This window comes from Xiphias gladius, chromosome 14, assembly GCF_016859285.1.
Source record: "Xiphias gladius isolate SHS-SW01 ecotype Sanya breed wild chromosome 14, ASM1685928v1, whole genome shotgun sequence".
NCBI classification, from domain to species: Eukaryota; Metazoa; Chordata; class Actinopteri; order Istiophoriformes; family Xiphiidae; genus Xiphias; species Xiphias gladius.
Window position 1 is genome coordinate 8,322,100 of NC_053413.1, and position 20,708 is coordinate 8,342,807.

A 20,708-nucleotide genomic window follows, 5' to 3' on the forward strand; every position below is an offset into this window, starting at 1 on the left:
TAATTTTCCAATGACAGGGGCTAAATACGAGGAACTTGAAACAGCCCAGAAGAAGGAGAACAGATTTTGACAGGGACACACAATTTGTAACGAGGAGGCAGAGGTCACATCCGGTTTCTGTTCGGCTGTCCGCGTACCGCTGAAGTTCGCAGCCGGACTCGCTGTGGCTGGGACAGAAAGTTAAGGCGAAAGAAACACTGACCTTTAACTCTGTGGCAGTGGTAGAACTTGCGTACTTTAACGGCCGTCTTGTACCGGTGAGAATTAAAAATGTTTTCCTTGTCAATGACGGTCCAACCACAGGTAAGGAAAAGCGAGAAACGTTAGGCCAAGCTAACGTTAGCATTGTTGTTGTTTTGGGTCTGTCCCGTTCAGCTCAGCCCGCTAGCAAGCTAAGTTAACCTTAGCTTGTTCTCTTGTGAGCGAAATTGTTGTCGACCTTTCGTTTTGGTTTAATGATTTGAGACAAATTTTTATCTACATCCTACCGGTAATTTCAACAGAGATAAAGAGCCTACTGTGCGGGTCGTTGAGTTGAGAGGAGCTTACTTAGTTTAACCGCTAGTGCTCTGTTGAGCGTTTAGTGTGTCCTTAGCTGCCAGATGAGAAACTGCGTCAATGAGAAACACGTTTGACTACTGATACCCCTCATATTCTTATAAATCAGCAGTTTAACCAGCTTTTCTCTAGATAAATGATAATTACCTGTTTCTGACTACCTTTCTCCCATTTAGGGCAAGATCATAATCTTGATTTAGATCATGAAGACGCAGTAACACCAGCTAGCAGGTGTACTTCACCGGTGGCTCGCTACTGTCACTCTCTATGTTAGCTGCATCTGGGCTACATATAAATAGGGGGTTCTGATGAAGACTGTAACATGTATGATAGTCATTATTCTGAACTATTCAAAACACGTAACTTCACTCACTGTTTGATCACAGGTGACTGTGCCTCTCAGCCACTTCATCAACGTCCTGCACTCTCTGAAGAGCTCAGTGGGAAGCAGCAGCAGTGCCACCTGCAAATCCAGAAAACACAAGGAGCATGACTCAGACTCAGAACTACACTGCGCCGAGGTACGCATCAGTGGGGTAGATTTTTGATGGCAGAATCGTTTTACTCCATTAGATTGTACATGTGTACCTAATGGAGTAAAACACAGATTTTTGTAATGTACTTGTGTACAGTCCATGTGGAACCTGCGGGAGCTTGGATTATCCGACCTGGGAACACAGCAGCTGGATGAGCTTGTGAACTGTGTGTTTCCACGCTTGAGCACTCAAGAGGCACCGCTTCCAGTGAGTGGTCAGAAAGCCTGGAGGACCTCCCATCTTTCTACACACTCCTTTTTCTACAACAAGCATGGTGAGAATGCGGATGTTGGTTATAAACACGACACCCACGCTTTTTCCCCTTATACTGGTGTGCCTTGGACTGGTGTTCACTTTTATCTAGCTCGGTGTTACTGCTGTTTACATCTGACTGGTGCTTCTGTCATAGTATCAATGAATGCTGGATGCCTCTTGATTACTAAACATAATATGTGTTGCAGAGACTAGTCATCTCTTGCATTGCTAGAACATTACTGGAACCTCGAAACCCCCAACACTCATGAAGGAATTCAACAGATGAGCACTTCCCAGTGTGCAATACATTTGAAACCTGTAGCTGTGCTGAGCTATTGCAGAGAATTGAACTGGAAACTAGTTAATGGAGGTGGGAAACATTCTTAGGAAATTCTGATGCATCTCATCTCCAGCGATGGGTTTAGTTTGCTTCTATGTGATGTGAAGCCTCACATGGATGGTTGCTATCCCTTAATCCTGAAATACTCTCAGTTAACTATGCTTTCATTTCTTATGCACGTGTAATAAACAGCGCTTTTCCTCTGTTCTCAGGGTTCTCATGTGGTCCCATGCCAATGTCAGCCCACGTTTTTTCCAGGCAGCAACCTTCACCTCTTCAGTCTATCTGCACAGAGCTACAACACTGCCCAGGTAACTTCGGACTTGAAGCATTTATAAGTGCTATAATAAACTGATCAGAAGCATTGTATTCAGTTACTAATAATACATGTCTTGAGTTTGTTTGTATGTTATTTCAAAACAATATAGACTAACATTACTATGATAATAACAAATATTCCAGTTAACCATCAATATTATGAAAAACTGTTATGTATTTTACAAATACATTGTACATTTACCTGTAACAAGATGTACATTTATAATGTTTATCCTAATCTAGTGACGTTATATGCTGTGGAAATATGGTTGTTTTTTTTAAACTACGTTAACAACGTATAATTACTGCATTATTCAAGTGCTGGTCCAGAGCAGAGGCTTTAAAACTCTAAAGAGCAAAACCAGACGACTGCAAACAGCCTTCGATCGCCCTGTGGAATCTGAGGGGTTCACGCCATCGTTTATGAAGGTAGGTACTTAGAGATGTTCACACACTTAACACGCTTAGGCAAATCCTTAAGCACGTTAGATTTTCTGCACACAAGCAAAATTGAGGTGAAGCTGGAAATCATTGTCACCAAAAGGCCTATAATGTTACAGCTGAAATGGATGTTATGTTTTTCTTATTTAGTTAACTAATGTTATCAGTTATGCAGCTGCATTAGCTAAGTTATTGACAGCAGCTATCTTTAAGGTGGCATGACAAAATAAAAAGCTCTCCTATCTGTGCAAGAATTTAAAAATAAAGGCAGAGCAGGTGCATCCTCAGGCCTACAGAGCTTGTCCAGTGCGATCAGCTTCATAGTAAAGTTGTGATAAAAGTGAAAGAGTGTTCTGGCTCAGTGAATAGTGCTGTGACCAATCTTGCCTTGTGCGGCAGGGTTTTCTTTCCCGTGACAAGGGGATTGAAGTGGAAAGTCTAGACAGCCTGTTGAAGAACAAGAACATACCCGATGGACAACAGGATGCTTTCAAGAGGGGCTTTGCTGAGGGTTTCCTGAAAGCTCAAGCCTTGACACAACGCACACAGGGCAAGTTTTAAATGAGAAACTTTAGTCACACACACAAGTTACTAATATTAAACAGTACTGATGTATAGTTTTCCTGTAATTTTTCCAACTGTTCAGACTCTCTGAGGAGGACTCGTCTCATCCTGCTGGTGCTGCTTCTTGTTGGGCTCTATGGTATCTCCAAAACCCCCTTCCTATCGGGTAAAGACTCCTTTTCTCCTCTAAAGCTGCTTTTTAATTACTTGTCATACATGAAATCACTGCCAATATGTTAATATTTTAATATATTAATATTAATAGAAATATAACTCAGAATTTGCCCGATTTACTAATGTATGCATATGGAACATTTATTCAACCTTAAAAGAAAAGAACAGAATAAAACCATTTTCAGTTTATTTGCAGACAACGGATTCTAAATTGCAATATGAAGCATTAACACATGCAGTCAGATGCAGCTGTTAAATAACTCTTTAATAATAGGCTGTGTGTGTGTATTTGTGTGTGTTTATTAACCATGCCATGCAGTGTGATTTCGAACTTGAATCTAACCATTTTGGACAGTGCGGTTCCGAACCACATCAGGCCTGGACTCTGCAGTGGACCCTGTCCAGATGAAAAACGTGACATTTGAGCACGTCAAAGGAGTAGAAGAAGCTAAGAATGAGCTGCAGGAAGTGGTGGAGTTCCTGAAAAACCCACAGAAGTTTACTGCACTGGGAGGAAAGCTGCCAAAAGGTAGGGCTTTCTCTCAGTGTGTTTTAAGATAGATGAAAAGCTTTATAAATTTCAGCAATTCTGCACTTCTGTGTGTTACTGTTTAATACCTTTCAGCTGCTATGGTGATGCCACAATACTACGGAGGGCTCTGTTTTTTTTTTTGTTGTTTTTTTTTTAAATCACTCTCTCCTTTTTCCTGTACTTTAGGTGTGCTACTGGTTGGCCCTCCGGGGACTGGTAAGACCCTACTGGCCAGAGCGGTGGCCGGAGAGGCGGATGTACCATTCTACTACGCCTCTGGGTCGGAGTTTGATGAGATGTTTGTTGGAGTGGGAGCCAGTCGCATCAGGAACCTTTTCAGTAGGTTTTGGGTTGTTGTTGTTTTTTTGGGTTTTTTTGTATCATTTTAACATCAAAGTTGACCTTTTCCTTCCTTAAAGGCCAATTGAATGTTTAAAGTTGACTTTTCATAATACAAGGGCTGTGTGATTGTGGCAATAATAGTAATTATAATTGTGCTGAATATTGTAGTACATATGTTTATGTTTGTCTCACTGTTTTTTTTTTCTAGGGGAGGGCAAAGCCAATGCTCCTTGTGTGATCTTCATTGATGAACTGGACAGCGTGGGTGGGAAAAGGATCGAGTCTCCCATGCACCCTTACTCCAGACAGACTATCAACCAACTACTTGCTGAGATGGATGGGTAATCTCTAAAATGATCAGTTGCATTTTTACTATTCCAGTATGCAATCGTTGAGGAGTTATTTTACTTCAGATTAAAGTGAATTTGGCATATTCAATATGGTGGGTTTGCAATGCGTTTGTGAACAGCGCTTGATGTAGATAAAGTCTTCTGTTATGATACACAGCTGTATGCAAAAGTTTGGGCACTCACTTCATGAACTTAAGAAATACAAAAAATTAAGCAATAGTTGAGGCATGTGCAAAAGTTTGAGGGAACTGTGGAAATCAAGATAAGATCATGTACCGTGTATGATTTTGTGTTTTGATAGCGAGAAATTTAACAAAGAAACCGTTTATAGAAAAAATAACCATACTGGAATGAGATTTACACTAATCTATTGAATGAATATATGACAAATCAAGGTATTTCAATGCATTGATTCAAAAACCATGTCAATCTAATCTAAACTTAAAGCGGTCGGGCTGACTTCATTTGAAGTATGCAACTATAGATAATAAAGCGCAGTCTTTAATCACAAGTGCATACAGCACAGCACAGCACAGCGCTGGTCAACAAAAGAATAAACAAAGTACTGCACTGCGGCCCAATTTGTAACTTGAAAGCGAGCTGAAGGTTGCTTTGATCGGAAAACATAGCAAAAAAGATTTGATCCAAAAACAAGAGACATGTTCCTACATTGCAGACACTGACTTGCATGCACCCTGTGATATTACTTTCTAGGTTTAAACCAAATGAAGGTGTGATCATCATTGGAGCAACAAACTTCCCTGAGGCTTTAGATAAGTATGTTTACCTTTGTCTCTTGCTATAGCACAATGTCAAAGCTTACAATGAACATTTAGAAATGTCAAGATTTACATCCTAGAGAGTCACAGCTGTCCTTGTCAATAACAAAGTATTGACCACAGCTTTGAGGTTGTGTTTCAGAGGTATATACTGACAGAATCAGTATCCTAATAACAAACTGATCTACCCTTTTAGTGCCCTGATCCGCCCAGGACGTTTTGACATGCAGGTGACTGTCCCCAAACCAGACGTGAAAGGACGCACAGAGATCCTCAACTGGTACCTGAAGAAGATTAAGGTGGATCAAGGTGTGAAATAAGCATTAGCTACTCCCGGAATAAGTCAAAATATATTTTACTTAAATGTATAATTTTAGTGCACAGTATTTGAACTGTTGACATCGTAGGCTGAATCTTCTAAGAATATTTGATACTTGCTTTGCTTTGCTAAAAGACCTAGACTGGCTGTTCTAGATAAATGTGAGAACGCTGTGAATGCTGTGTCTTATCTGTGCAGCTATTGAGGCCAGTATTATTGCCCGGGGCACAGTGGGCTTCTCCGGCGCTGACCTGGAAAATCTGGTCAATCAGGCAGCCTTGAAGGCAGCAGTTGATGGCAAAGACATGGTCACTATGAAGGAGTTGGAGTTTGCTAAAGACAAAATTCTCATGGGTGAGAAATGTTTTGCTAGTTGGTTAAGAAACACCATTCACTTGTTTTTTTTGGTTTTTTTTGTTTGTTTTTTTGGGATACTGTATGCTTCATTTTTCTACCCATCCCTATCCCCACTGTCTTCTTTTTTCTAATCTTTCTGCAACTCGTAACCCTTCTGTTCTTTTTCTGGATGAAATCAATTCATTCATCCTTCTCTCTTCTTCAAGGCCCTGAGAGGAGGAGCGCAGAAATAGACAAGAAGAACAAGCTCATTACAGCGTACCACGAATCGGGCCACGCAATTGTAGCTTACTACACCAAAGATGCCATGCCGATCAACAAGGCTACTATCATGCCCAGGGGCCCTAGTCTGGGACATGTAAGAAAACCTAGACCTCGTAAACCATATAGTTTAACCGTGCGTATCCAACTTTGACACCAGTTCTGGTGCAAACTTTCCTTTTTTTTTTTTTCCTTCTTCTTCCCAGGTGTCCATGCTTCCGGAGAATGATCGTTGGAGTGAGACTCGCTCTCAGTTACTGGCCCAGATGGATGTTAGTATGGGCGGCCGTGTAGCAGAGGAGATTATATTTGGCCATGAATACATTACAACCGGTAGGAAATTGTCCTCAAAAGGGCCAGTAAATCATAAAATGTTTTAGTTGAGAGGGTATAATATAGGACAAAATCTTGAATTTTCTTACACAAAAAAAGGTGTTTGGTAGGCTGAAATTTAAAGAGGCAACATGTGATTTCTTCCTCTACAGGAGCATCAAGCGACTTTGACAGTGCTACCAAGATTGCTAAGATGATGGTAACCAGATTTGGAATGTGCGAAAAGGTTTGCAGACTTGACAGGGACTTAAAAAGGAAGGGCCGATCATATTCTGTTCAGTTTTTGTTAAGATTTAACATTTATTTATGTATTGACTTGCCCCATTGTCTCTCAGCTGGGTGTGATGACCTATACTGACATGACACAGCAGAGCCCAGAGACACAAGCAGCTGTGGAGCAGGAAGTCAGGGTGTTACTTAAGGTCTGTGTGATCTCTTATAGAATGACTAAACATAAAAACCAACTCAGCTCCTATAATAATACTTCTAACTTTCTTTTCTCTTGCTGTCTCCAGGAGTCTTATGAGCGTGCCAAAGCCCTGCTGAAGTCTCACGCCAAGGAGCACAAGAACCTGGCAGATGCTCTGCTCATGTATGAGACGCTGGATGCCAAAGAGATCCAGCTGGTCCTGGAGGGCAAGACCCTGGAGACGAGATGAAACCAAGGACCGCAACAATCACATGGGGAAGCAACAGGGAAGGGGTCATATTTGTGAGATTTCAGGCATTACGGTATGGACTCAGTTTTTGAGCAGTAAATCAGAGAAGTAAGAAGTCGTGGCCTTGCCCTGCATTCACAAAGTCTCTCGACAAGTGCTCTCGTGGGAAATGTCATATCTTCATGCTGGTCACCTTCATGGAATCTCATCAGTATTCCCAGACAAGTAGCTTTGTTATTTGAAACTTAAACATGACTTTTCCTGTGTTCAGAGGTTAGCAGATGTACAGTATGTTTCACAGGTTCATTGTATGTTGTAAAGGTTAAAAGGTCAAATGTCTAATGTTAAGGATGTTGCTCAGGTCACTTTATCAGCTGGTGTTAGAAAATAATACAATAATAATAATGAATGTAAATATGCACCTCAAGTGTAAAAACAGCGTCTGTATAGAATTCCTTTATCTTTTTTTTTTTTTTTAATTGGATCCAATTGTGATTAGCCAAGTCTTTATAGATTCCTATTCTGTCAATGGGAAATGCTGAGCAGTATATACCATTAACCCAAAGAGTTACTGTGTAATCATGGCCACCAGAATTGAACTTAATCTCAGCTCATTTTTGTTAGTCGTCTCTCTGTGTTCATATCTGTTATTTGTGAAGTACATCTTCAATGTCAGGCCGTACTCTCTATTTCAGCTTGTTATTCTCAAGTTAGCACCTAGAATTGTGATTTCTTTCCATTAGAGTCTTTGTGTCTGGGATGTTTGAAAAGATCATGCATATATATATACATTCTCCTGTCATGCAGTTACCCTCTGCTTGTGTCCCTGTTGCTTATTTTTAAAGGTGGCCTTTTGGGGAATGTCCTGTAAGTGTATATTTTTTTCCTTTTGAAGTAGGAAGTGTAAAAAGTTAAGCTACTACGTCCCAGCACTTTGGATAAGTGAACAAATTGAAAATGCATATGTGCGCTCTTCCTGTGATTCATTTCATTTATGCTGTGCGTACAGATTGAACAAAAACTGCTGCTCAGCCTCAAAAAGCATTGCAAGAAATAAAGGCTGCGTTTATGTAGTTATAGAGTATTGGAATCTTTAGGATTTAAAGTTGTAATGTTGGCTTAATTTATTAAAATATTCTGAGTTTGGCTTCTGAAAAGCCTCTCAGCAAAAAATACTAGTTTTTCTTGTAACTGCAAATGAGTGGATTTGGCCGGTTCTTTCAGTTACTGTCCATTGCTGTCTGTGAAAGAAGATGTCAGACAAACATCACATTTATGTGTAACAGTTAAGTTAGTCTAATTGTAAAGAGGCATCCATGATTCTTAATGACATTTCTTCAGCAGAGTTTGTGGATTGAAATTTGCAGTTTTGTGTCTGTTAAAATGTTGAATGTCTTCATTTTACATTGAAGGGTTAAAGCAGCAACAGTGTATCTAATCCTTACTTTAGCAATTTAAACAAAGTATGGCTCTTGTCATGATTACCACCAGCATATGTTAAAACGTAGTGTTATCTTGGTTTTTTGCTTCAGTTGGACACAACATTTGTTCTGCTTATTGGCCTTTTACCCATGTTTAGTTGTATATAGGATTGGGGTGTGATGGGTACATTGTATATAGATGTATAGTAATGCTTGTATGCTGTGTACACACTGAATAGCTTTCTGCTGATTGCCAAAAATCTCTCAACAATGTGATGGCAATGCTTAATGAACCTTTGTGCAGCTGAAATAAATAAAAAGAATCCCAAAGAAAAACTTGTAATTTTTGGTTTGTGTGTGTGGCTCAGTGGGTTGGGGTGTACTGCAGATTTTTTTTTTTTTTACAAAACTACAAAATCACACTGCATATGCCTTTGTTACAAATTAGACAAGTGGCACCATGTTTACACCTCCGACAAGTCAAACCAGAATATGTTAGTTCGGCACTGACATACACACAAAAAAAGTAGTAAAAATGAAGTGAAAAAATGTTTTTTCTAATAAATCAGCATATGTATATGTAATTTGGTTGGTACAATATCTGTAATGGTGTCCCTAAAATATCACTACGGCTCCAGCAGCCGGAGTAAAATGGACATCCCCACTTTAACAACACTCCTCACGGGCTCCAAACAGTGTCAGAAACACTGGAATAAAAATTAAGCCGTGGAGCAGCCCAAATGTAATCACAAGAAACACAACCTTGAAGAATGTCCTAAAGATGTAACTTCCAGACACAGACAGCACCACCACTCCTAAAACTGTGGACAATGCTCCTTGCAGAATAGGATACCCTAAATGGGCCAAGGCATCCATAGCTTTCTCATTGACGTCACGTTTGGGACTGGAGACAAAACAGCAAGCTATATGTGCTGAGAAATCCACAGAGAAACCAATGCACATGACAAGGTTGATCATGGAAATGGAGTCAAGGTTTACACCCCACAGCGCCATGAATCCTGTCACACCAACGGTGACTGAACAAATTGCAAAAGCCACCCATACACAGCAAAAGAGACTGGGTATCAGGACGAGTGAGACAACTAGCATCACTACCACAGCCACCAGGATGGTTTGAATGGTGTTGTCCATTATAACAGTATACTGATCAAAGTAGATGAAAGCAGGGTGGTAGACCAGGAGCTCTACTGGACATTCCTCTGCTGTTTTCCTGAGTCCAACCATCATGTCCTTCATTGTGGTTTTGTTTAGTGTCTGAATGAAAAAGCGAGAGGCCTGAATCTCACTGTCTGCAGTCAAGTTGATGTCTTGTCTAAACATTGGGGTGAGTTCTAAGAAATGGGGCAGATGGGTTTGGAAAGCGTCTCGAGAGCTCATGTTGAGATTGGCTGCATTGGCATACTGTTGGAAGGAAAGAAACCAAGCAAATGTACTATTGACATAGTGCAAACTTTCAAAATTTGAAATGCATGAGTGCAGTTGCCTCTGTCCTTCCTCATCCCAGTAAGGGAGGGGCTGTTTCACTGCGACCATCGCATTGCAGCTATATTCAGAAAAGTGCTGCCTTTGATTATTGTAGTAATCAATGATGTAGGAATCATCCAAAGCCAGATTCCTGATATCAAGTCCTTCCTTTAAGATCCAACAACCATAGATACTAACAGCTAGATAGCCTGCATAGATGACAAATACATGTGCTTTTATCAGTTTGTGGGTCAGAAATGGGCCGTAGAACTGCTCAAAAATGTGGCTTATGGACTCAGTTTCCTCTTTTTCAGTGATGTGATCGTAGCTCCCTCCAACACAGCAGATACTGAAGGCTTTTGAATTCCTGGATGGTAGGTCTTCTGGGATTTTGGCACAGGTGAACCAGTGCTTGTTCTCTGCTTCCCTCTGTCCGTTCAAAGCCATACAAGCCCCCAGGAAAGTGATGTTGTACAAATAGCAGAAGCAAACAGAAATCCCAGCATAAAGGCAGAAGGTCTGGACGGAGCCAAAGGGAGAGCTGTAGTTCAGGAAGAGAGCCAGAGCATCGGTCAGGGTGGTGATGGTGATGGAGACGGCAGCATCCCTGTAGGTGTCAGCGAGCCGCTCTGGGACGCTATCCAGGACACGGGTCCTCTGCCAGCAGGAGATCATGATGAACATATCATCGAGTCCAATACCTGTAGGTTAAAAGTATGAGGAGAAAGAGATTTTTTCTCTGGGTAATCCAGCCTTTGCTGTGCAAGGCTTGATTACCCAGAGCAGACAATTGAAAAGCCCCAGGTTTGTGGAAAGCTGTGTAGGTCTTAATTTGTCTCCTTTTTTGCTTTAATATAGGTGTATATCTCAAGCTGTTGTTTGTTGTTCTTTTGTAATGTGATAGAAGATGCTCACCACTAAAATAGCCTAAAGCACCTGAATTGGGTCCTGCATAATAACCTTATCTTGCATCTCTGTGCTGTGGAAAGGCATGTGGCAAAATCAAATTTTAAAGGCAATTAGCACTGTATTTGCAAGTTTTAGCCCTTTAAATGGGAAGTGCACCACCTGTACACGTCAAAGTCTGTTTGCAGGTCTTAAGGAATACTACTGATTATGTGAAAAATGTTTTATAAATCCTTCTGTGATTCCAGAGGGAGCTGTGCAAAGTGAGATAAATTGTGTCAAGTCATGTCTCTTGAGTCAGGTGCTGAAAGGAGTGAGCTTACCAGACCTCTGTAACCACTCCCCATCGAGGCTACATTAGCTGCTACTAGCATCACCTGATGTCTGACCAAACTGATGACAGTCAAGTTGCATTGTGGGTAACGTAGGCACCAGGTTTTGACAAAGAAGAAGACAGACTCTCATTCTGCAGATCGATGCATCGATTTTGATCCTTTTTAAAAAAAAAGAAGTGATATAGAAGTACAACACTGAACTTTATGTATAGGCTTCTGTGCATTTTGCTGACCACTTTCGTTTTCTGGGTGTATTTTTACTACTGTTCTGGGCAGCCATTGGTTTTCATTTAGTTCTGTACACTATCTCAGTCAGTTAACTGAGTCTTGGAATTAGCTTGAGTTGTGTAATCCCCCACAATGAATATCAACTCTGTATTGTTTTTGGTCTTGAGGAGCCCAACAGCAAAGTTTTTGCCCCAGGCCCCCCTAATGTGTTAAGTCCTAGGTGTATGACATGAAAAGTATGCTGTACATTATCAGTGATCATCAACATTGTATGGACATGGAGATAATAATTACATCAGGTCTAAAAAAACCAAAAAGGTACATGCTAAAAATAAAATTATTATATACTATAGCAGTTGACTAGTAAATGGAAACAGAAAAGTGGGATTTTAATTCAAAATTGTGCAAGGAATGCTGAATGTATGTATGTACATTCAGCATGAAGTCAAGTATGAAGTCATTTTGTTTTGAGTCATTTTTAACTTTGATTCAACCCAGGCAGAGTGGACCTGGATGTTCAGCACATCCTACCTAATATCATGAAAGGACAGGATGCAGCTGTCATGACAAAAGGTTGACCCAGCAACAACAGTGCACCAAAACCACTCAGGACTGCTAGACCTGTGGAGAGCAGCCCAAAAGATGCCACCCACACCTTCGTCCTCACATTATCCAACCTGGGGAAATCAGAGATTGTAGATTCAGTCACTCAACACAAAACATATGCTTTCGTTTTTTTAAAATTGTGGACTTTTATTTCATAAATGCAAGGGTTTCTTTAACTGGCTTTAATGAGTTGAGTGTGGGATTGTTGTGAAATGTTCTCTTTACTTGATAACTCAATCTAAATTCAAAAGCAAATGTTTTACCAACCTCCAAGATGATATAATTGAAAATGTGATGGCAATGGCATACGTGATGGAGAATAAATAGATGACGGAAGCTGGAGTTTTCTCGAATTCCCACTGCATTGACATAGAGGTGGAGTATGACACCTAGAAAGATTATTAATGAATTTAACAGACACCACTTTCATGAAAAGCAGATCATTTAAAGCACTGGTATGTTAAAAGTCCACTTACCTGAAGGGAAGTTGATGATTCATTTGAGACCAAATCTAAGAAACTTTTCAACCATAGATCTGTTTTTGCTTTGGTGTCCTCTCGTAAATAGTAATGGAGCTGTATGGCTTCAGCACTTTCAACTACTGAGCTGTCCTTATCTAATTTCACACTCCCCAGACTTAAATATAGGGGAATACTCCTAACATCAGAGTGATACCATGGAAATGTCAAATTGACAGCATGTATATTGCTGGCATTACATTTAATAATATCTAGAATATCATTAGAGGTGCAGGATCCCATCACACCAGCACAAACATCCACATATTCAAATGACTGGTTGTCAAACTGCACTACCATACTCCTAATTTTAAAGTCCCAGTATAGGATGTCCTGAAGTGAGTCAACCGTCAGGATATTCTTGTCACTTGTAGCTATGAGAGTTGCATAATTCCCACTTGTGCTCAGCCTTAAGTTCGAAAACATGGACTCATTTCCTGGGAAAGTTTCTTGGATGTATTTCCTCTCCAGCTTGGCCTGTCCATCAACAGGTGTGAACTGTTCTTCGATATTGTTGGACATCCTGTCCACGAGAAAATAAAACCCGCTCCCCAGACCTGCTGAGAGAATAAGGGGGGTGATGAGGAACCACCAGGGATGGGATCCGATAAAACAGCCCAACATCTGAAAACAAATCCGCAGGGGTCTCTCTATGCAATCTGTGCGGCACTTGGCCATAGCTGCAGGAACCTGCTCCCTTAAAAGCTGTATTTCTGGTTGGAATTTAGTACAGAAACCGTTCTGGGGAATATACAAGAGCTGCTCCTATTCTCAGAATTTTCAGGGCGACATTAGAGAGAACTGTAGTCACAGCCAGCTGTATTTATTGTGCTGCAAACTCTTTTCAGCTCCTTCATGGGCTGAGATTTGCATAATAACAGAGTTGGCCTTCTCTGTGACGAACAGAGGCAGACGAGGATTGAGGACCAGCTCAATCAAAGAACCGATTGAAGAATAGAAGGTGTAGTATGGCTCACTGGTTCCATCACACTTCCTGGTACAGTCACTGGTTTCTTATTGCTTATCCCCCAGGTGATTCCCTTTCATGGCTGGGTTAACATAATGTTTAGGGATCAATGCAGTGTAGAAAAGACACAGAACAAAGATGTATTGTGCTTTATAATGTGGGTCTTCATTTAGGCTATTCAAAGGTTTTCCTTAACCCTTAAAGACAAATCCACATTTTTGTTAAAATACTTTAAAAAAGGTAGGTCAACTGATGAAGAAAGCAGATACATAAAGAATCCAGATTTTTTTAGCAATATGTTACACAGACAAAACTCCCAGTGTAACCTCCTGACAACTAAAAACGCCCTGTTTACTTTGAACAGTAGGTTAAATCTTAACTTTTATACCAACTGGTGTAAAGAGGCAATTATCAATAGTTTAAGCCATTATCACCAGGTTCAAATCCTATGTGGCAGTCCCATTGTTTTAGATTTAGCCAACCCACATCTATAGATGAGGAGGTGACTCTGCTGGATCTGATATCAAGAACTGGGACTTATCGGTATCGAATGTCAGTGTCACCTTTATCTTCATTTCTTAATTCCATATATGATACATGACAGACAGTAAATACCCTTATCAGAGTAGGGTTGCAACAGTCATTATTCTTATCCATATTTCTGAGTAGGTGATGTATCCTCATTCCAACAGACTAGAAAGGCTCCCAGCAACATCATTTTCTTGGACATTGTATGCTTGGTGTGCTTAAAAAGAGGATTTTCATCACAAAAGAGTTTTATGTCTTAACACAACACTTTGAGACTAAATACTGTTAGCACAGTTTTAACCCTTTAATCATTTTTTATATTATGTATTTTTCTCATCACAACTTCCATTTTGTTTAGGCTATTATTTTGTATTTTTTTTTTAAATTATTTTTTAAAGAAATATAGAGTATAAGTATAGAAGTGTAGACTAACAACTTATTGATAGCATTTAATTTAATTTAATTTAACTTAATGTAATTCAATTTAATTTCAGTTAATTTGATTTAATTTGATTTAATTTAATTTGATTTAATTTGATCTTATTTTAATTCGAAGCCTCGTCAACCTGCGTGACGTTAAGCGTCGCAGGTTGGGCGGAAGTTGCGCGAACAGCAGGCTGTCATCGGAGCAGCTAGCCGCCTGCTTTCTTAAAAACAAGTCAAAATTGTCGCTTAAATCGACGCCAAGTAGAAGTTAAGGTAGCTCCCGTAGGAACATGGACGAAGACGTGTTGACAACTCTGAAGCTGTTGATAATAGGCGAAAGCGGAGTGGGGAAGTCCAGGTTGGTCGCTGTTTGCACCGAGCTTACTAGCTAGCCTGTTGTGAATGTTGACAATCTTCCTGTTGTGTAAGTTAATTCCCCACCGCTCAGCAACTGTTGCTACAGCTAGCTGGTACGGTCGCTGGTCTTTTTCCACCATGTTTCTTCTGAATAATCGCCGTGAACAAGTTGACAATTGGGCGATTTAATAACGCCAAGGTTACATATTCAGTGGTAAAACGTTGTGCGGGTATTTTTTACCCGTAGTAAGGCATCTTAACGTGTACAAAGGGTGTTGTTCATCCATAGTCATGCTCAACATCAAAAACTCTAGAGTTGTTGTGATCCTGAGATCTTCATGTAACTGACAGAGGACATGGCTGATAGAGTGTTTAGTCAACTCACAAAAGCCTATTGTACTGTATGCACTGCTCATTTCCATGTTATCTTTATTTCCCCTAACAGTCTCCTCCTGAGGTTCACAGACGATACTTTTGATCCAGAGCAGTCAGCCACAATAGGTTAGCGTTACACACGAACACACACAAACACACATGCTGTACGCAGATTTATGGAAACTACGGATAATTTAACACTGATCATTCAAAGTCCGTTCTCTTTCCTCTCGCTCATGACTGATCAGGTGTGGACTTCAAAGTAAAAACACTCGCTATAGATGGGAACAAAGCAAAGCTCGCCATATGGGTAAGACAGAAGTCTTTATGCCATTGTCTGCATGTGTCAGGAAAAATATGGTGAAGTACAGGAATCTGTCCACAAGGTGGCGACATTGCTCAGCCAAAATGGCCGGAAAAACTGAAAAGTAGTTTAAACATCCTATCATCGTGCACAAAGTAGCAGTTCCCAGAGTCCTGGGAAAATACCACATACACAGTGAGGCCATACCCTCAGCCCCAAGCATTAAACTGTCACAAATATAATTGTCTGTGTTGTCAGTGAAATTGTGTGTATTTGTCTGCAGGAGGGTGCAAGGCTCAAAATGTTTTACGAGGAATCAGACACCACTTATTGAAGTCATATGTTACATGGGCTGAGGCAAGCTGATTCGGCTGAAATTACAATGTAGTTTCACACAATAGACTTATTTATTTTGTGCATATATATATATATATATATATATATATATATATATATATATATATATATATACACACACACACACAACATTACTAACAACAAATATATATATTTGTTGTTAGTAATGTTGTTCAGTCTAATTTGTTGAAAGCTAATCAGCACAATTTTGTCTTATTAGAAAAAAGAACTACATAACTACATGTAAATTTGATTTTGTTGGCTCTTTCAGTGTTCTGTTTTTGTGGCTATTTTTTTGAATGACTTCCCTGGTCATCCTTGCTTTTAACATTAAAACAATATGAATCGTGGAAAGTTCCCTCAAGCAAAGGGTCTGAGGACCCCAAAAGTCTTTAAGGAGTCCTCTGGCAGCCACCGGTTCAAAGTGGGACAGTCCTGAGACCTTGCAGACTTATCAGGAACACATGTTAGACTCAGACTCTGTGAGTGTGGGCGCTGGGACTTGGCTGCTGTACCTGTTGGTCTTAAAAGTTTGCTGTCATGGAAGCTTTTGCGGTCTTCCCTTCTGCAGGACACAGCTGGACAGGAAAGGTTTCGCACTCTGACGCCCAGCTATTACCGCGGTGCGCAAGGAGTCATCCTTGGTAAACAATTTACACTTAAAAAGCGTAATAATTTTTTGATAATGTCTCGGCATTTTATTCATTCTAATCCTTCTGAAATCACAAGAATATTGTCAGTTGCTCCTTGTTCATCGGTAAAAACTGACACAAGCTAAATACCCAAACTGTAAATCAACAGCTGCTAGATTAACGGCAGTCGTAGTTCTTTTTCCTGTTATAAAGATGTTATAACACTGTCATTATATATTGATTCTCTCTGACTCCTGCTCTCTTCCGTTTTGACAGTATATGACGTCACAAAGCGTGACACTTTTACAAAGCTCGAAAACTGGCTGAACGAATTAGAAACCTATACCACACGCAACGACATTGTAAAAATGCTGGTCGGAAACAAAATTGATAAGGTGAGTCACTCTTCCATTAGCCCATCTCCTTGACAGATCCTGGATTGCTGGTATTAATGTACAGCATATGCAGTGTAAGACTGAAGCAACGCTTTAATCTGGCTTTATAAATATAGTAAATACAGTATTGCTTACATTATTAATGTTAAAGAAAAAGAAAACTATACAGCACCAAAAAATAGGCTAGATTGTTTTGTTATTGTGGTCACCAGCCATGGGTGTTGCTTTGCATTTTCCAACACTTGTGTAGTACATGTTGTTTAAACACATAATCCTTTTACCATGGGTATTCCGCATAGCAAAAATTACATAGGACGTCTGTTTGGTTTTCAGGATGACCATGAAGTGGACAGAAACGAAGGCTTGAAGTTTGCTAGGAAACACTCAATGCTTTTTATTGGTAAGTATCCTTGTTAGAGTCAAATCAGACTTGGTCAGACGTGGCCTTTTAAATTAATAGAGCCATAAAATGTAAGTTAAAGCTGTTAAAACTTACCATACTGTATTTAAAGTCAGAACTTTAATTGCATAGTTGGAACAATTCCAGACATTACTTGGTAAGTCAGGTATTTAGTTTGGGTTTGTTGTGTTGTTTATACTGCATTGGGATTTTTGAGTCTCTTGACTGTCAGCGCTGCACTGGCAGATGCAGCCACTGCAGAAGAACTTCATTATGAATAAAATCTAGCAGACCTTCATTTATCGAATCCATGCCTACACATGTTCCTGATTCTCATCTCCAGTTTACCCCTCTCTGGGAAATTAGGTTAACATTTTTGTGGAGTTTCCATTTTCGAACGGCTAAATTGAGGGGTTTTGAGAAGGGTTGAGCAAGAAGATGTCATGGATTTAATCTGAGGTCAGGATCCCACTGGATGTCTCCTGATTGTTTGAAGAAGTCATAGTTTCATACATGGATTTTTTTTTTTAAATCTTTGTCATCAGTGTTGTGCCATTTTTTTGTAGCATTTTGGAAAGTGCTCTTCTGGTTCTTTACTGATCTCATAAATCTTGAGTGTCCTTCTTTCCTTTGTACAGAGGCCAGTGCAAAGACCAAAGACGGCGTCCAGTGTGCCTTTGAGGAGCTTGTGGAGAAAATCCTCCAGACTCCAGGGCTTTGGGAGAGTGAAAGCCAGGGCCAGAAGGTCCGTCTGGGGGACCAGGAGCAGGCCAGTGGCAGGGCATGTGGAGGATACTGTTCCATACCGTGAAACTGAAAAAAAATGAAAAAAGCACCAACGTGATAGGAATGACTACGGACCAGAACCAGAGAGCAAAAGAGAGAAAGAGAAGGAGAGAGAGATGTGGAAGCGGATGAGTACTTTAAAAAAAAAAAAAAAAAGTTAATTTTTGGAGTAGTTCTGTCGGTCGAATGGATTTTGCTGTTTGCACACTTCCTTTTCAACCTTCATCTGTCACATGTCACTACTTTCTGTTTAAAACATTAATGAAAGGATCATGCAAAATAGCCTCTTGTCTAAGGAAGTATAGTATTTTAAATTAACTTAACTATGCCAAGTGAACGTATGTCATACAAGTACATGTCTGGTTTGAGTTTCTCTTCTTGGCAACAGTGACCCTGTTGTACATTAAAGCATCAGGTTAATAGTGTAGTGCCTATAACAATTTGTAGGTTACAGTACATAGCTTGTCAGATTTTATTCAAAATGATTAATCATAATCAATATGGAAGTCTCTTCAGTCATTTACTTCCAGGAAAACGCTTGTCCTGCTTATGCTATGTGAGCTGTAAACGTCGATGTAGCTTCAAAGTTAAAGTACAAAATCTTCTGTAAGTCACATACAGTATGTTTGCAAGCTTTATTAAATGCATACCACATCACTTTGATTGAGGATGGTCGTGGAAGAGACTTGTCATGTGGAGTGCGTTGGCCTCCATTACACGTCCCTGATTATGCACCAGAACACTGTGAATGCTCCCAAAGAAGACATCTCACATGGACCCCAGTCGCTGACAACAGTTTATTCTTGCTGTTAGCCCAATTAGTATTCATTTGATGGTGATGTCCATCAAATTCTATGCTTAAAGATATATAGATGCTTTCGAATGAATTGATTTCAAGGTTTCTTTTTTTCCCCTCTTTACATGGAAATGGAACCAAGTAATCATCTTCGTCTTATAGGATTTTCTGCAACCAAACCTATCTTTGTCTTTGCATGGCTGACCTGGACCATAATTTCCAGAGGTACAAGTATGAGGTTTACAGTGTTGAGAGCTCTTGCAATAAAATGTGCTCATTAATTCACCTGAGCTCACTGTTATTTTGCCTGTATGCATTTGGTCTCAAACTGGTCCTGTAAGCTTATTTTTTCCAGATTTATTTTTGCAGTTTCTGTGTGGTGTTATGGTCCATACAATGTCCCACTGGCTTATTTAAGGCATTTCTCACAATTATAATATGAGAGCATTCCTGAGAGCTTTGTTCCTTCCTTTCTATATTTGATGTATCGTTGCTGTTTGTTTGAAATTCTATTTTCTTGTTTAAAGTTCTGTTGATTGACCCTTTTCCCTGCTTTTAGCCCTGTACTTTTCCCCGTGGCTTTTGCTGTGCATCTGTTTGAATCATATACAGCAATATCTTCAACTGATATCTGCCTTAACATTGAATGACGTTTGCTAGAGTTATAGTCAAGTAACGTTTGTATTGTTTCAGACTGAAATAAACGACAGCCTCAAGATGCCGTCACTCAAGACTAACTAGTGTTTAATTGCCGTTTGAGAGCTGCCATTTAGTTTCCATGTTGTGTAAAAGCCCACCTAATCAAAAGCAGGTTTACCTTGGAAACAGGAGTGAGGAACTCTTTCCATAATGCTTTGTTGATGACAAGCCTGTCATACATGCAAGACTGAAATCATTCGTTGCAGAAAATGTCAAAAAAACAGACCAAAACCAGGGCACAAGTGGAAAAATTCTGTTAATCATGTTTTGTGAAGTAGTCTCAAAGGGCAATGTGTGATTACAAGCTTATGTTTGGTGTCAGAGTGTCCCTAGACGGAACAGTACGCTCACCACAAATCTCCCCACAGAGGGAGAGTACCAGACATTCTTCTGAGGCTTAATGTGTCCTCTATATTTCCAGTATTTGAAGTTTTTGGCAGTTGCCCCTATACTGAGGTCAGAAAATTCCTGAAAGCTTATTTGGCATGAAAATAATGTTTTAACATAAATAACAAAACAGCCAGCTGCTTCACTTATAATGATGTTTTGGGGGGTGGGGTTAAATACAACACTAACATATTAACCTTTAAAGTTGATGGACTTATTAGCAAACAGTTGCATCTTTAGACATCCTGCAGACACAGAGAGATGTTAGCATTCATTTGGAGCTGTATTTCTAGCAATCTGACAAATTACAGTCTAGTATTAACTCTTCTTTTAGCTCTAGTGACTTGACTTCGTAATCGTGCAGTACCAGTCAAAAATCTGGCCATGTTTGAGTTTTTTAACTTTTTCATCAAAATGAAAATATTTTCGATTTTCAATCATTTGTTCTGATGTGATGTTTCTTTAGAAAGCCACAACTAGCAGCTAATGTTAACTACTAGGAATGTCCAGGTGTTTGACTGGTGCGGTATCTTTTCTCATGTTTTAGCATAAAGTGATGTAAACAATTGCTGCAATAACTTTGCTAACCTTGCTCCACGTAGGCTAGCTCAAAATAAATGACCATTGCACTATGTTCCCTCAACCTTGCTCTTCTCCTTCTTCTTTGGGTTTAATGGCAGAT

The 20,708-nt window shown here is 39.9% G+C and overlaps 3 protein-coding genes across 4 annotated transcripts; 2 read left to right on the top strand and 1 right to left on the bottom strand.

Moving 5' to 3' along the window:
- The first annotated feature begins 66 nt into the window (after nt 1–66).
- Nucleotides 67–8,882, top strand: yme1l1b (YME1-like 1b). Of its 2 annotated transcripts, none has more exons than XM_040144271.1 (18): nt 67–303; nt 945–1,079; nt 1,191–1,368; nt 1,902–2,000; nt 2,327–2,436; nt 2,848–2,998; nt 3,095–3,178; nt 3,542–3,715; nt 3,905–4,057; nt 4,269–4,401; nt 5,125–5,187; nt 5,386–5,498; nt 5,707–5,862; nt 6,072–6,223; nt 6,333–6,459; nt 6,612–6,685; nt 6,795–6,881; nt 6,975–8,882. In XM_040144271.1, exons 1-18 carry the CDS (start codon nt 271–273, stop codon nt 7,116–7,118), a joined length of 2,166 nt encoding a protein of 721 aa, XP_040000205.1. In that variant the 5' UTR covers nt 67–270; the 3' UTR covers nt 7,119–8,882. The 2 variants fall into 2 exon arrangements, with proteins under 2 accessions (XP_040000205.1, XP_040000206.1); XM_040144272.1 differs by having other exon boundaries at nt 67–257.
- Nucleotides 8,883–9,205: 323 nt separating this feature from the next.
- LOC120799360 (patched domain-containing protein 3) lies at nt 9,206–13,301 on the bottom strand. The gene is made up of 4 exons (XM_040144480.1): nt 12,576–13,301; nt 12,367–12,488; nt 12,025–12,170; nt 9,206–10,725 (listed from the first exon to the last, which is right to left on the bottom strand). The coding sequence occupies exons 1-4, from the start codon at nt 13,293–13,295 to the stop codon at nt 9,206–9,208; spliced, it is 2,508 nt and encodes an 835-aa protein (XP_040000414.1). The 5' UTR covers nt 13,296–13,301.
- A 1,391-nt stretch (nt 13,302–14,692) lies between these two features.
- On the top strand, nt 14,693–18,300 carry LOC120799418 (ras-related protein Rab-18-B). The gene is made up of 7 exons (XM_040144600.1): nt 14,693–14,896; nt 15,341–15,396; nt 15,519–15,580; nt 16,503–16,575; nt 16,840–16,958; nt 17,292–17,358; nt 17,997–18,300. Exons 1-7 carry the CDS (start codon nt 14,829–14,831, stop codon nt 18,167–18,169), a joined length of 618 nt encoding a protein of 205 aa, XP_040000534.1. The 5' UTR covers nt 14,693–14,828; the 3' UTR covers nt 18,170–18,300.
- Nucleotides 18,301–20,708: the final 2,408 nt, after the last annotated feature.

Excerpts from the sequence above, each read along its gene's own strand:
- yme1l1b (XM_040144271.1), top strand. The coding sequence starts at position 271 with ATGTTTTCCTTGTCAATGACGGTCCAACCACAG. Across the intron at positions 2,999-3,094 it reads CTTGACACAACGCACACAGG|ACTCTCTGAGGAGGACTCGT; the intron begins GCAAGTTTTAAA and ends CCAACTGTTCAG. Across the intron at positions 5,499-5,706 it reads GAAGATTAAGGTGGATCAAG|CTATTGAGGCCAGTATTATT; the intron begins GTGTGAAATAAG and ends TTATCTGTGCAG.
- LOC120799360 (XM_040144480.1), bottom strand. The coding sequence starts at position 13,295 with ATGGCCAAGTGCCGCACAGATTGCATAGAGAGACCCCTGCGGATTTGT. Across the intron at positions 12,489-12,575 it reads AATCATCAACTTCCCTTCAG|GTGTCATACTCCACCTCTAT; the intron begins GTAAGTGGACTT and ends TAATCTTTCTAG. Across the intron at positions 12,171-12,366 it reads TCAATTATATCATCTTGGAG|GTTGGATAATGTGAGGACGA; the intron begins GTTGGTAAAACA and ends TGATTTCCCCAG.
- LOC120799418 (XM_040144600.1), top strand. The coding sequence starts at position 14,829 with ATGGACGAAGACGTGTTGACAACTCTGAAGCTGTTGATAATAGGCGAA. Across the intron at positions 15,581-16,502 it reads AAGCAAAGCTCGCCATATGG|GACACAGCTGGACAGGAAAG; the intron begins GTAAGACAGAAG and ends TCCCTTCTGCAG. Across the intron at positions 17,359-17,996 it reads ACACTCAATGCTTTTTATTG|AGGCCAGTGCAAAGACCAAA; the intron begins GTAAGTATCCTT and ends TCCTTTGTACAG.